Source organism: Morone saxatilis, unplaced genomic scaffold (genome assembly GCF_004916995.1).
Source record: "Morone saxatilis isolate NCDOM2014 unplaced genomic scaffold, NCSU_SB_2.0 Contig3, whole genome shotgun sequence".
Classification (NCBI taxonomy): domain Eukaryota; kingdom Metazoa; phylum Chordata; class Actinopteri; family Moronidae; genus Morone; species Morone saxatilis.
The window spans coordinates 9446918-9463423 of NW_023339873.1; the positions used below are offsets into that span (position 1 = coordinate 9446918).

The 16506-nt window shown below is 42.8% G+C and overlaps 1 protein-coding gene across 3 annotated transcripts in view; it reads left to right on the top strand.

The window, feature by feature from the left end:
• Positions 1 to 10377, top strand: part of cdin1 (CDAN1 interacting nuclease 1) — a 51836-nt gene extending 41459 nt beyond the window's left edge. Inside the window, exon 12 of one of the 3 annotated variants that reach the window (XM_035674577.1) lies at positions 8920 to 10377. In XM_035674577.1, coding sequence (XP_035530470.1) covers positions 8920 to 9076 — 157 coding nt within the window. In that variant the 3' untranslated portion in view covers positions 9077 to 10377. The remainder of the gene's footprint in view (positions 1 to 8919) is intronic. The other 2 variants (XM_035674579.1, XM_035674578.1) reach the window with 2 other exon arrangements.
• The last annotated feature ends 6129 nt before the right edge of the window (positions 10378 to 16506 follow it).

The window sequence follows — 16506 nt, forward strand, 5'->3', positions numbered from 1 at the left end:
TCTCTCTCTCTCTCTCTCCATGGCTCCCTCCCCCCGTCCACCTTCATCCCCAAACGAGTGAAAATCAATACCAGATTGCCTGAGGACCACTGTTTGGTGTGGGCCTGACCCCTAGATGTCCCCCACTCTGCTTCTTTCATTACATGTAGCCCAGTATTTAACTTCCATCCTGATCCCTCGCCTAATTAGTTTCGATAAGCTCAGAGTCTCTCTCTCCCTCCCTCTCTCTCTATCTCTTTCTCCTTCTCTCTTACACGTGCACTGACACAAGCACCGCAAACACAAATGGACATATTACTTTCTTGCCCTTTGAAGGGACGCTCTGGGCTGGAAGTAATAAAAAGACAAATCCCAACACGCGCACAGAAGCCCTCAGTGATTCTGGAACTAGGATTATTGTTTTGTTTGCATAGCAAATTGTTAAAAAATACAATGAAATTAGATTTGCACCCCAGATCATCAGTGAAAACACTGGGGTTATGCTGTGTTGTCCAAAGCTAATGGTGCTCTGTGGTGGGCCTGTTAGAAAGACTACAGCCACACTGCTGTGGTTTTCCACTAGGCCTCCTTGTTAGCTTGTGTCTCTGTTTAGTTGTCCAAGCACAGACAAAGTAGCCATTGATATCATGTAGAAGATGCTAGTTGACTCTTTTTTTTTTCTTATTACTAAACCTGGTAAATAATTGATTAGCGCAATTGCAGATAACAGTTCCAGTGATTAGTCTGCTGGAGGTCTATGCCTGTGTGTTTTTATGTACCACCCACATGTCCAGGTGCTGCCGCCACTGCGCCGGCTGGTCGTTGACCACTGACAAGCCCCAACGACATGTCGCCCCCCCTGATCTGCTCCCCCCCAAGGGCTAAAATTACCCTCAGGAATGTAAACAGACTGCAGAGTAAGGCTTTCTGTAGCCCTTTGCCTGCATCCGTCTCCAAACTCACCCCCCAAACTGGGACAGTTCCATTTTGGACTCAGAGGCCAAGGTTGATGGCGAGTGTACCTCAACCTGGATTCGGCTTTTTTGTCACAGCAGTTCTCTGTGCAAGTAACTAATGCAGTGTTTCTGCGTCATTATCATATTGACAGACTCCAAATGTTCCATGCAACAGCTGAGAAAGAAATATCTTTATTTTTCCTCTTTCACCTCATATCTCCCTTTCCCTTTTCATTCTAGCAGACAGATGGGCATTCACACCAATTCATTAGGTGTGTGGGGTAGCTGCAAGCGGTAGAGTCTGGGTGAAGAAGTTCACTGGGCCGGGCGCTGACATGTTGATTTAGTGGTGGTAACACGACTGCACTTCCAAAGGTGCTGACTTGGACGAAAGCCAGGCCTCTTTTTCTCCCAGGGAGACATTAGAGGCCACACTCTAATTTTGGGGCAGGGTTCTACTCGTGGATGCAGAGGCCAGGAGGCCCTTCACAACAAACATTCACACCTGCCTTTCCATGCCTAACTTTTGATTCAGCCCTCACTGAAGTGGCAGCAGAAGTTAAGATATAAAACTCATTCCTGAACCTGATGGAGAGATTGAGCCATTGGATAGTAGGCCTTTTCAGAATGTAAATGCAAATTCCTTTGCAAAATAAAGAATTAGGGGTGACATGTAGAATATACAAAGTGCATATGCCATTTTGTTAAAATGTTAACTAAAATTAAACGTGAGAATATTTTCATATTTTTTCTGCCTCATTAAGTTTAGATATTCACAAAATAATCTATGTTCGAAAATAGAGCCCTGATTTTCATTGTTTGTATTCCATTCATCATTAAATGTTTAGTTTAAGTGACTTGCGGCATCACGTTCAACTTGCTTGTGGGAAAGTGTTCGATGGTGCTGTTGCATAGCGTGTGTGTGGATGTTTATATGTTTGTTTCAATAATATAACAAGATGTTGAAGACAAACAGTATCAGGCACACATCCTATGACCTCATATATAAACATGATATCATCCATATATATACACACATAACACTGTTCCTCTGCTGGACACACCAGGTTTGCAGGCGCCCGGTCAGGCTGACGCTGCCCTCGCAAGGGCAGATAGGGTTACAGTACAAACTGTTGTTGATTAGGGCCGTGCCTGTAGTGGGGGATCATCCTAAATTGAAAACACATTAGCTGCCAGGGTTAAGGGCAGAACTAGGACCAGGGCTGCGCGGGGTGAGGAGCAGCGGCAGACACAAAATGGCTGTCCCTCTGCCTGCCTTTGACTGTGTTTCCCAAGAGACAGGTGGCAATTATCGGCCAGGGCTGCTGGGAGTTCACAATAACAGGTTAAAGGAGCATGTATCCCCCTGACGCTGTGGTCCTCTCCGTCTGCAAACGCTTCCAGCCCCCAGCCTGCGCGCCTGCCACCGCGGGGAGCTTCCTGTCTCCAAGCAGAACTTACAGACATGGGGACTCATCAAAGGCTAGAGGGACTCTCTAGACACATCTCCAAATTAGCACTGTGGCCAGTGTTTGGCTTTGGAGACTAATAAGCCTCATCTGAAAACAGTAAAGGCCTCTGAGACCTTGTTTCTTCTGTTATTTTTACTTCTCCTATCAGATATAATGAAGGTCATCTCAATCCTGTGCAGCGCATGCATTTAAAATGTATTTACAGACTCACAGACTCAAGATTATTGCCTCTTCATGATTTTAGTACAGTACTTGCATTGGAGACACCATTTGCAGCCATTGCCATAATAGAATTTAATAATATCTGCATCAAGTGTTAATGAATACCCACTCAGTGTGTCATAACTGAAGAGATCAAGCCATTTTCATGATGTAGAGGGTCATTATAGGGGATGGGGAGTCGATATCTGAGAAAAAAATCAGGTGAGCTCAGACCGTGAGAATGTTAACCCTTACACAGCCAAAGAATAACACAGAGCAATTCTTACTATTACGTTCATATTCCAAAGGCTGGGTTTAAAAACGATACTGTTTGTAAATGGGGAATGGTGCGTGGAAAGTTTTTGTCTTAAGTATAAGTTGTTCCATAACTCCAACCTAACTTTAATATGGATTGTTCTGGTGTCATCATAGAGCTGTCGTCGGGTAGGGTGTTTTGTCGCACGCTGTGTCCTCGATGCTGTTTGGACCAACTTCAGAACACTAAACAGACAAAGCCAAAGCCAGACCACACCTTGTTTGGTTTCGCTCCACATCCAAAGCAGACCAGCGTGTGTCAAAGCGTGTTCGACCATGACGCCGTAGATCTAAGAGGGGACCAGTACACATTACACACACAACACACACTTGTCCCTCAGATATGTGTTGCTAATGTGGTAGGCGACATGCTCAGTTAAGGGATTTAACGAGTTCCAAACACTGATTAAGACTCCTCCCTTTGGCTGGAGGATGTTTGGGAAGCATGATATTGTACAAACGGATCCTAACCAGGACCAAATGCCGTTGCGAGGCAGTGCTTTCTATGTCTTGCTATTGTGCTGTCAAAATAAAAATAAGGCTGGTGCTTATGTGCTCATTCACATAATCATGTGTTAGCCGAGTTATCAATCAGGTGATTGATATAGAGTCTGTCAGATCGTGTGTGTGTGTGTGGTGTTGTGTGTGTGTGTGGTGTGGTGTGTGTTCGTGGGTGTGCTGCTGTGTTGTGTGTGTGTGTGTGTGGTGTGTGTGTGTGTGTGAGGTGATAAGATTTAGGTTAATCTGAGAAGGTGACTGAGGTGATAGGAGGTTGTGAGGGAGACCGGGGTCAGAGAAAGTGATAATTTGTTAGTGGGAGATAAAGACTCCCACAGTACAGTGGTTTTGGAGCAAGTAAAAAGTAATGTTTATGAATAAAATAGTAAGAATAAATAATTTGTATTGTTTATCATTCTGAAAAAGATAAAATAACTAATGTATTGGAAAAATATTGGATTCATTTATATTAATAAAATACTTATATAATAAAATATACTTAACAGTTTGATCTTTGGATTTTGCTGTCATTTGTAGTGTACTCAATTAACTGTAAACTAAATGTTGTGTATTTTTCTTTAGTGCATGTAAAACAATTGTTCTATTTAGCCACAGATTTAAATGCATTGTCTTCTGAAAGCACCAATGGTCAACTCCCAAATATTTTATTATTATAGATAAACAGGTACACAGAAACTGTCATTGTTGCCTATTTCTTTTAGTCAGTATATCATAGCCCTATTTGACAGGTAGACCTTTGTTTAAAAAAAATAATATTTTTATGAGTTTGGATGGTATTACCGCTGTATTATAGTAAAGTGTATCATAGTGTTCCTGAGCTAAAGGTAGATGATGTTGAGCGTGGACCAATTTTGTGGTGGGTCAGAGAGCTAAGAACATGTCCTGCCACAAAGGTTACAGTTGTTGCCAAGGTTACCAGATAAAGCACTGGAATCCTCCAGTTTCTGTTCGGGTATCTCACATCAGTGAGCGTAAATTAGAGCTCCTAGTGCCACATACAGCTCACAACATACTGACTTGACCTGACCTCCCACACCCTTCATACTCACACATTACACCTCCACACCTCCATGTTAAACCTAACACTGCACTACACAAACATACATACACATAAAAAACCCTCTCTACCTCCAACAGCGTCAAAGACGAACCGCATCCGCGTCACGTTCCATTTCCATACCCCATCGACAGAAAACATAAAAATGTCGGAGAGAATTACACCTGGCGGAAGATTTTTTATTGCCCTCTATTCCACCTTAATTACGATGCTTGTGGAGGTTTGGGGCGACTCATTTAACATACGATTGTGTGCTACTGCTGCCTTGTATTTGTGTTTTACATACCTGAGCAGAATTGAACTTTTCCTCGCCCACAAAGACGAAAGGGGTGGTGGAGAGAGAAAATAAGGTGTTCTATTCTTAGCTCTAGTCATGTTAATAACTCGTCTGTGGGAGGTTAACTCTCCCATTCAACTCCTGTTATGTATGGACAGGTGGATGTATAGTTTGTAGCAAGGGATTATTTACCTCTCTGTTTGTGCGACGCCCCCTCCGGGCAGAGTCAGCCTTTAAATATCCTATTTGTGTGCACGAAGGCTTGTGTTATCAGGGCGTCTTCATCGTCAGGCTGCCTGACTTGCTACAAACAGCTACTGCGAGGCCATTAAAATACACAAGCTGGATGTACAGTGATCAGCTGCAGGGCCATATCACCTGGCATGCAGGCTCTGGGTCACTGCCGCCCCCCCCCTAAAACTCCACACATACAAACACATCACACAACCATTATCTGACCCTGTAAATAAACTCATATAGACAGCCGCCTGTAGCATGGACTGACCATAAAAGAACAAGCCATTTGTCACTAATACACACATTTTATCTCTGTGTTTTGCTATGTACATAGTTCTGTCTCCAACACAGAGACTTTTAGTCCTCTATACCTCTCCCCCCCCCAATCATTCTCAGTGCTGTCTGTCTTAAAAGACGTTGAGCAGGTTCCATACCTGCATTTCAGGGAGCAGAGAAAAGGCCGTCTAAAGCTAATGTTTGGCAGCGCTTTAGTCGGCCTACCTTGTGACCTGATGTATGGATGCTGAAAACAAAGAGGTCTTTGTGGGGAGACCTCAGAGACGCAGAGTTCACCCTCAGGTAGAGGCTTATGCTGTCTAAATTATTGCCGGGGCGTTTGTTTAAAATGGGTCTGTACGGTATGTAAAATAAAGTGATGGTGTTTTAAAGTCAAGCGTAAATTCATCTTGATTTTATTGATAATTCATCATGTCGTGTAATGTGTTTTGGCAGAAGTGCGCAGGCCCCAGTTTTAGTAAAGCTTTTTCTCACCAAATGTGGCAGATCAAATTAGCCTTGATCTGTGTGTTGGGTAGAAATGTTAAACGTAGAGGGTTTTTTTGGGAGGGGCGGAGGGGGAGCGTGCTGTCTGACCTTCAGTAACCTCAGACTTCTCAGAAAATGAGAAGGGCATAAATAACATCAAGAAAGCAAGTTTGCACATTCTTTGAAAGGCACAGTTTGTATTTTATTGTTATTTTTTTTTTGTAGCTTCTACAGTTAATATTTAATATTGCTCTGTGTGTCTGTGTGTCTGTGTGTCTGTGTGTCTGTGTATGGGTTGTGCATTTAAGATGAGATTTTATTCAGTGCTCAGCTCTGTGTGAGGCTCGCCTGCATTGACTCGCTGTGTGTGTGTGTGTGTGTGTATGTATGTGTGTGTGTGTGTGTGTTTGTGCAGGCAGACACTAATAACACTCCCTCTACTCCGTTCAAGGGGTTTTTGTTCCTGAGTGTCTTTGCTCTCATTAAGCTGCCGTAGTAAGCTGCTTGGCACCTGCTTTAAATGCGACCACCACCCGCTCATTAACACTAACGAAATCGTGGCTGGCAGCCGCAATCCACGCCCAGGCTTGTCAAGTGGGCCCATCGCTGAAATTAGCTACATTTCACAAACAATTTCCCCAACTCGTTACATAGTTAGGTGTTTATTGGAAGATGGCTAACTCTGAGTTAGAGGTGGTGTGTGTGTAATAAGCACACGCCAGGTTAAAATGAGGCAGCCCACATAATAAACCATAATTTGCCAACAAATTCAAACTGAACTTTCATTCACTTCCACAGGAATTAAAACACACAAACTTCAGACGTATTGTATAGTAGTATGGGGGTTACATACTGAATGTTTATAATTGCTCTTTACAGTGTCTGAAAGCTGCTTGGAACTTTTTCTTAGGAATCTCATACTGTAGCCATCAGGCTCAGTCTTGGCCCCCTGACCGTTCCCTTCCCCCTCACTGTTATTGTTTGTATTCCCAGTCTCAGGTTTTTACCTCAAGGTCCCTGTAGTATTGACTTGTATTAATTCTGAGTGGGATTCAAAGTCCATTTATTTTCTTTACGGTATGGAAAGGCCTTGGTGACATGGCTCCCCTGTGTTTATAATTTTGCTTGTTTCAATTTGTGCTCGGCCTCCCCTGACAGACCCGGGACATGATGTATCGTACACCGCTGCCTTATCTGTTGATGTACAGTTTTAACCTTTTCAGAAGGTTGCCTCTCTCCACTCTGAGCAGACCGGTCTCCCTTTTTCTCCCCTTTTCAGTCTCACCTCCCCATCCAGAGCACAGGAAATACATACAGCACGGCGGCTGAATAAAAAGAAGAGCATAACCCCATTTCCAAAGTCATCTAATGTAAATGTTTAGGTTTTGTTTCCATAACATTTCCATATTAAGAGTTGGCGGCCATGTGCAGCGGCGGACCATGGAAACGATGAGAGTTTAGGGGCTTGAGCTTTGTGCAGTGCTGAGAGGCTGAGCTATGTGTGTGACATTGTGGTGAAATTTCAGTGTGCATCTGTGGGCTTTCTCCAGGGCTGTTAGCTTTGGCCTTTTTGCTCATAGATACAGCACCGTAAATCACACACTGTAAAACTTAGAATGCGGGGATGGGGTGCAGAAGCATGTACTGCTGCAAGGGCCTCTTAGAGGGAGGGGTGTACAGTCACATATTATTCCATGCATGTGTCTGTCTCCATACAGGTAGTGTATGTAGAACATGCACTGCCTGAAGGCCCAGTCAACACAGTGCAATACGCATATAGCTGTGAACTTGCATTTATAATTTATGTGGTTAAAATACCTTGTTGAAGTTGTAAGGTCAACCATCTAGGTATTCATAATATGCTCATAAATTATAACCATACAAAAGAGTTAAGATTCCCATTTTTATTATTAAAATAACACCATAGGGTGTTTGAGTTCGTATTTTAATATGAAATGATTGATCACAGGTTCAAGGTTTTATGCACTTTACCTTGGAGCTGAACTTCTGTTGCTCTCCATGGCCCTTTGGCTAGCTTCCTGTCTAGGTCTCCAGAGGCCCCACAACATTGTTAACTGTCTGAGGATAGAGTGTCTGGGATCGGAGCACTGTCAACCCCTTGAATCTGGTCTTGCATGTGGGGGCTGAGGTGCTCTCCGTTCAGAGTTCAACTGTGACATGTCTTTATGCATGGCAGCTAATGTTCAAAGAATAGGTATGATCTATATGAGGCAGAGAGGGGCCACCGGTGGCTCTTTGGGGCATAATAAATAGCTTGAAAGATGATTTATTGCCTTTTGTGAGGAGAAGTAGTGAAATAACGTTGCACATTCCCTGCAAAGAACTCCTCCATTTGAATTGTTTCTGCACCTTTCAGCAGACCTTCAGGTGTACAGTAGCTAGTGTCTATAAGACACAATAGCAACAAAAGGATGAGAGGGAAGAGAAAAAAAAAGATAGAGGTAAGGAGAAAAAACACCTTATGTTTAAATAGTCTGGACTTGACTTCTCAGTTGCTTGGCAAGTCATTATTTATAGCTTTTAGTAACAGCAGTGCTCGCCAACTAAGGCAAAGTTGCTCTGGCTTTCAAAGTGAATGTGAATGAAACAGCTGGACACTGTTGGATTGGCTAACATTAACCACCAGATGCAGTGTGTTTAAGTCTCAGACTTTGTGTTGAACTCTGTGTGCTCTGCTATGTGCCAAAGGCTTCCGATGACAGGATGCGGAGGCCTTGGTGTGTAGAGCTTTGTTATTTAACAGATTATTGTTATTTCACTGCCATTGTAATGTGATCAAGTGTGTATCACCCTGTCAGAGAGATTTTAATCTTCCTGGCGGCTTTTTTGTTTGATTCAACGCAAGTTTCCTGGATGGTGATCAAAGGAAAAATACCTAAGCGACCTTATCTCTCATAGATCAATCTCACTGGTGTCCCATCTTTCTATCTCTTTACTTGCTTATTCCTGATTTTTTTTGTTATGCCTCCCAAATCCAAAGTCAACAGCTGTAAGCATTTGGCAGATATGAATATAAAAGCAATGGTATAACTCATTCATAGCTACTTCAGAACTCTCCGAGATGACAGCAGTGATGTGCTAACAAAAGACTGTCTTTGTTTCTTTTGTTTTGCACCACAGGTTTGGTCCAGGCCTTGTGATCTACTGGTATGGTTTCATAGGAGAGCTGGACTGCCAGAGAGACAGAGGCATCCTGCTCAAAGACTGCTTCCCTACAGACATTGTCACCCTGTGCCATGCTGCCCAGCAGGACCGACTGCCACAAGAGCCAGAATAAAGACAAAGAGTGATGAAAGATGAGGAGTGGAGCAAAAAAAAAAGAAAAACTTAAGATGGAAGGATGAATGGAAGGAAAGAGAGCGGAAGACGAGGAGGCGGGAAGGGTAGAAACAAGGGTGGATACCTAGATCCGGAAGCAATTTGGCTTTCCTGCAGTGTGAGACTTCTGGCAAAAAATCTGCCCTGAACTCCACCTGACCCTTTGTCTCTGTCTGTATCTCCCTCTCTTCCACCCTCTCTGTTTCACTGCCCCAAAGCTACCACATATAAATACACACAAGCATTCTGTATATCTGACAGCACAGGGTCAAATTCATACCTGTGTGTGATAACACCGTCTTGGAGGCTTTCCTGGTTGTGGTCAGCTCCTGGCCCCTGGATGGCCTCTCGCAACGGACGGCCAGGGTGAGAGCTAGGGCCAAAGCAGGACATATGGCCCTTCCTTATCACACCCAAAGCCCTGGCCTTTGTCACTCCTTCCTCCTCTGCTCCATTGGCAGATAAGAGAGGTGCGGTCTGGGGGCTGGGTGGACGCCTGGCTCTCACCTGCGTCACTCAGTGCCCTCTCAGTCACTCTCCAAGCGGGTAAACAGGATCATTTCTGATTAAAGCTGGTCTTATTGTGACCTTTTTTCACTTTTTCTATTTCTTCTTTTTTTTGACCACAGTGGGTTGAAGCAAGGGTTCAAACCACAACTAAATGCCAGCACAGAATTATTATCAACACATTGTGTCTGCATCTTTAGTGTGAATTATCTTAATTAACTATGATAAATTCATTATAAATCTTCACATTTTGGATTCAGTTTCTCACAAGGCTCCCATTAACCTGATGTGCTAATGCAGTCAGAATATCACAGAACATATTTCTGGTTTTCTCCTTATACTTATTGTCTTGATTAATGTGTTCAATTTGATTAACTGAATATGTTTTAATTCTTCAAAATACAAAACAACAGAAAATCACAAAAAGTGCCCATCCCAATTTTGCAAAACTATCAATTCTCTCTATCAACTGCGGCTTATCATTTTAGCATTGATCATAGTTCACAAGTTTGTTTATTAGCCTAAAGTCTGTACTGAATATCTATATTTGAGACAAAGTGCTGGGGTCACAGTCAAATAAAATGCTAATGAATATGGTTTGTATGTCAACTCAAAGAGTGCACTGGAAGATTGTAAAAAGAAATGTTCAGTCCTTGTCACGTTCTGTCCCACATTTTACCTTGTGATGTTACTGTACAGTGTGGTTTTATAAATGTGTTTATTATTAATAAATACATTTTGATAAATGATTTTAAATATGTTGTACTCATGAATATTAACACCATACACTTTATATCCGTATTATACTTCTTTAATTTAAGCAATGTGAGTGCCTACAGGTACGTATAAACACCTGATTTCCATGTAAAGGTGTGTGCCTATCCAGCAGTTGTCTATTGCACATCTTTACAACCCCAGTACCTTTTATGAGGAGACACCAATGGAAGAAACACAGCCCGTCTAGGGGAACCAGAAGTGAACATAAAGTTGAGTGATGCTTTTAGAGGCAGATATGCACTGCCTATAGGAGGTCCCTGTCGTGTCCTCTTCTTTATGGCACAAAAAAAGATAAGAGGAAAGAAAGTGAAAGGGTGAGGAACCTGCCACCACCTCTGAGAATGCATCGTACAATAAGAGGGGATCATTTTACACATGTATTGTGCCCCCTAACTGTTGGTATTGAAACTGAGTTAATATCACAATATCACCGATCATTTAGTACACAGGCTTCGTAGCTGACCATCAGCGCTCACCTATTGTCCTGCAGAGACTTGAATCAAAGCAGTATAGTGACATATGAATGAAATTATGTTGTCCTTGTCTTCACTACATTTTTATCTTTCCTAAACCTGAGCCACTCCACTTCTGTTCTCTCTTCTACAGAGAACTCCCCCATATAAAATAAAAATAAGTGTTTCTATGTTTGTTCTGCACAGTTATGCACCCCTCACGCAGTTAGAGAGATATGGTATGTGGGGGTTAAATACCATTAAAGTGTTGCTTGATTTGTTACCCTTAAACCTCTAACCCTCAGCCGGCTCCCATCTAGGCCTTGATCACTTCATGAGGAGGCCAGTGGGTCACCGCGAGGTCGCCAGGCGGCCATGGCTTCCTCTGTCAGGCCCCCTGCTCCATGTGGTACAAAACAACTGTCCCCATGTGTCCAGTTAAACTCAGCCCTATTGCCTGGCCATGGAATGCTTAGACATCAGTTTATGGCTCCTGTTGGACACAAAAACAGGGCTATTTTACTCGGGGAGGGAAAATTCTCTGTTGAATACGAACAGAAAAAATGGAAAACAGCAGATTCAGTTCCTCTCAAGTTTCAAGCCTTCCTGCCATTGTTTTCCAAGATGGCTGTCGCACAAAAGAGGAGCCAGGGTCAACTCCTATAAATTAGGTTCCGCACACAATGCAAACTAAATACAGCTTTTTTTAAATCTACTTCAAAGGCGCAGGCTGACATCGGTGTCAGCTGATATTTCCATGATGTTAGTGCAAATATAGAAGAAAAAAAAACTTCCATCTGATGATTTTTAAGAGCCAGACATCTTTATTTTGTGTTTTCCTTGCCCTTGTCTCTCAGCTCGTTTTAGATTCATTGTTCTTGTCACAACAATGGGGCACTCGAGTCCTCTCCAAATAAGGCCAGTTTGGAGAGGTCGTTTCCTGGGGCCAGGAACACCAGTGTTCTGGAGAAATTTGATCCTCAAGAGGCATCCAGCAAGCAGAAGAATACAGTATTTTTTCATTAAAGGAAATTTTTGACTTACAGTAATATATGAGGATTACTGATAATCAATTTTGTGCGAAGGAGAAAAAATTGAAAGCATATTATTAATCATGTTTTTTCCTATTTCAATAGTGCCAAGAAACTACATGCAAAACGATTTAGTTACACATTTTATTCAGCATTGTAATATTGGTTACAATTCTTAAATCTGTGACTCCCACGTGTCAGATTAGTTTGATGCAGTTCACAGCATCCACTCTGTCTGGCCTGGGCCCGCAGGCTATTGGAAGTCCACTATCCACTCAGATGTACATCTTGGCCCAATCTCTTCAGGACCCTGCTGTTTTATGCCTCTTCAGCCAAGCTGCTTGATAGACCACTGAGACGCAGAGAATGAGAAAGAAGGACAGAACCAGAGACAGACTGATGGGTAGGTTCTATCCCTCCAGCAGACCACCAAACGGACTTCCTCCACGCTCCTGTGTTATTTATGTGAAGAGAGCTCTGGCCTGTTTCTGCCCGAGGCAGCATAGTACTTTTAGTCGGGATCCTCTCAGCCTCCCTCAGCCAGCAAGACATCACAGGGTGGAAATAAATAAAAGTTCTCCTGGAAGAGTCAGAGCAGCCAGTTTGAAATTAAAATAGATTTTTTTTTTTTTTTTTTAGAGGGCTTGAATAACAGCACTGGGAAAAAAGCAGCCTCTCTGCCCTGAGCTGAAGCGGATACGCAGAGATTTCATTTTTATTTTTAGGAAGCTCTGCCTGCTAATCAGAGGCTGTTATTTAAAAACAACAATGGATCATGAGAAAAATGGTCTGGGGGATTTTAAATGGCAAAGCAGTGGATGTTTGATTGACAGGATGGAGGGCAGATGGTATGTTTGAGGAAAACTGAACAACTATGACACACTAATCCACTCAGAGGGGTGGGGTGGGGGGGGGGGCTAGTTTAGTTTAGTGATGTATGAGTCACCGGTAGTGCGGGACAAGCCTAGAGCTTAAAAAAAAAAAAAAAAATTTGCTCTGAACACCCTACAAAAATCACTCCTGACACTGACGTGACATCGGATCACATGCACCCAGGGCCCGGCCATTGAAATCTTCCATTTTTGACAGCCCTAAATGAGCAACTTAAGTCACTTTCTGTTAAAAGAAACAGCTTGGCAGTGGAAACCTAAATATCTTAGATGGTATACTATGTTAAAGAGAAAGGTGTTGACTGGGCTTCTTGCTAATTGAGGTATTCCATTTAGAGCCAAGCTCCCATTTGTAAAAACAGTGGCGCTCGCCATGTAACCCACGCCTTCAGATAAATCCAGGAGGCATATTTGGAGTTCCTTCCAGTGAGACCTGATACACCATGTGCCCGTGGCAATCGCCGAGGCCTGTGTGATGGTCCTGAGTTTAGCCAAGATGGCATGCATCAGCCATATTTTACAGTGGCTATTTTTGTTTGTCAACTTTGATTCATCCACATTGTTTTAACATGTATTGTCACAGAATAAAAAGGAGGAGGTGAATAAAGGAGCAGGGGAGTTTGCAAGGAAAAAAAAAAGGTCTGTCGGTAAAATGGAGGGAGCGTGCGTTTGTGGTTGGAACCACAGGGGTGACAGCCGTGCATGGAGGCTGCCTGCTCTAGCATCGGCAACCGGAAAAGGTCAGCCCCCCTGAGTGGCATTTGGACTGTGACAGAAGTGACCCAGAAACTGTGTCATCTCCTGTTCTCAGCAAGGGTCCAGAGGAGGCTCAGTAACATCCACAGGTACAGGTACCAGGGCCAGCATGGGGACGGGCGGGGGTGACGAGAACAGCAGGGTAGAGGAGAGGTAGAGGAGGAAGAGACAGAAGCGGTATGAGCACCAGTGACATTCTAAAAGATTAGAGCTGTGTAGTAGGAAAATATGACTGCGGAGGTTGTCCGGGGGTAGAAAAAGGTTAGTTGCAAGAGGCTGGAGACAAAATCTGATTCAGCCAAAACAAACCCTGGCTCACCCTTTCCCTTGTCCTCTATTTGTGAGCATGATTGCCTGATGAGAGCTGTCGCAAGCTTGTTATTATGACAGTGCACTTAGGAGGAGGTGGGGCTACTGTACAGGGGTGGCGGTGACCATGGAGACGAGCGTAGCTATTATGGGATGCATCGACCACAGGTTTTGATTGGTGCTGAGAGCGAAGCTTGAATACAGGGCATAATCAGAGCCACTAATCCAGTTGATAACAGTGGATCCAGCCCTGCATACTCCGCCGGCCCTGCTCTCATTCAGAAGTACCGTTGCATTTGTCAAAACAAGCCTTATGATCATTTATCACACCGCAATAAATCCTGGCTTGAAATCCTAACGCACAGATGAGACGACTCCTCCATTATGTACAGACTCAGCTTAATTTTGGAAATATTTGAAAGAGCAGATGTGATTGGTTATTTTATTGAATTGTTGCCACTGGCAACATAATATTTGTGTGCTGGGAAATTGCAGAGGGCAGGGATGGAAGCAGCATTTTAGCCTGGAGGAGTCGAGAAAAAGAGGGAGAAGAGAGGAAGAGCTTGACTGGACTAAACTTTTTTTTTTTTTTGTGATGCTTTACGAGTATTTTGTTGGGCCTTCACTGTGCTGAGCAATTAACTGTTTGGCTGAAAGCACAGTGCCAGCTCTAGTGCTCCTCAGCTAGAGAAATGTGGGCCATTTATCACTTTTACAACTCATTTTCACCCCAAAACACTCCACTCTTGGGCTGGATACAACCTCACTGCTGCCATGTCCTTGAGTTCCTGGTGACAGGTAAATATACACTTCCATCCAAACACATGTCCCACATCGTCTATATTTGACTTATGGGAGGTCAGCCTGCGAGGGATCGATGTTGCAGTTCATTTTTAGAGGCTTGATGATGTCATGTTGCAGTGTACTGTGGGTTATGGGTCCATGAACCTGTTGCTGCCTGCAAGAAAGAAACAGCCTCTACAACTGACTGAGTCTGTGATGAGCAGACAGGGGTTTTTTTACGCACACTTTGAGGAGAAACTCGAATGAGCCGAATCTTGCTTGCTCTCTACTGTAACTTCAGCACATCACTCCACTGACAACATCCCAGTCCCGCAGGGATCATCGTCAGGTCACACAAGAGGGAAGAATGAATGGAGCGATGTGATGTTGTCATTCAAATGCAATGGATCACTTGAACTCCATTGCCCTGTTGTAATGACCCTGTGTAAGGACCTGTAATGTGGTTTTCCCATTGGGTTTGAGAGAAACCCTATGCCAGGCCATTCAGGTGCGCAATAAAGTGCTTTTCACTTTCTGAGGACTTCCTGTCTCCAGTGGCGTTCTCCATTAAGTCCTCACAGACAGACAAGAGCCCTTCTATTGGCCCAGACACTCTTTATCACAGCAGTTATTCCCCCCAGGTACGGCGCTACCTGGCCCGCAGATAAGATAGGATGCCGGCTGCCTGTCATTATTGGCAGATGAAGGCTATCTGAATATTGACAACAGTTTACACTCCTTGTTGAGAAACAAAGTTGGACTTGTGAGACAGTGGCACACAGGGCTTTTATTGTGCAGAGGAGATATGAAAACCCAGGTTCCCTGTGGTCACACACCCAAATAGCCTTATGTCACAGCTTGCCCCCCCCTCCTCCTCCTCCTCCTCCTTCTCCTCTTCAGTTGGCTACTATTTATTCCCACCAGCTGCAGTGATGTGCTAAAAAAGTTCTTGACACCAGCTATTGCTTTTCATCACTGCAGCTTCCGATTGCTAACAGGGTCCATGGTAGCTTTTTACCCTGCCTCTCTCACATGCTGTGTGCTAAAGGAGATACTCTGATACAGAAACAGAAACACGTACATTAAAAGTTAACACAGGGAACTTGGTTTAAGCGTCAGTTATTGAGGTTCTGTGCATAAAAACGCGTGAAATTCCAAAAGCAAACTAGACAGACCGACCAAAACAAAGACGGAATGCTGATGTGGTGTGGAGACTTTTTAATGGACGCGTTTACATTTCTTTGATCCGAAGAGAGAAATTCAGTTCCATAATTTACAGTCGTTTCTTTTTTTTATTTTTTGCCCTTTTGATATCACAAGGTTATGTCTACAAAATGGCTCGATATCAGTCTCTGCCAAAAAGACTGAGAAAAAAAGAAAAAAGAGAGAGGAAATATGGTTGTAATTTTTTTCCCTCCCCAAAGATTAATTTTAGATTTTCTGCTTTCGGGTCAGTTATTTAAAGGTGATAAGTTGCCACTTGGTCACAACTAAAATATGTCGAAATATTAATAAAGCCGTTACCTCTTTTAGACAAATGGAGGACTGACTTTTTTTTGGTTTCTTTTATTTTATTTTACCGATTTTAAGATGTCAATGCCATTTTTATTTGTACATAAACGCCAAAAAAATAAACAAAATGCGTTATTTAGTTTAATTTCCAAACGAAATAATTATAATTCGTTTTTTTATTTTTATAGATTTTTAATAATGTAGACACATTATAAAAATATGGATGATAACTAGGTAATAACAATACAATTATACATCATAATTTTACTTATTATTATTATTATTATTATTATTATTATTAATAATATTATTATTATTATTAATATTAATAATATTAATAATATTAATATTATTAATAATGTTATTATAATT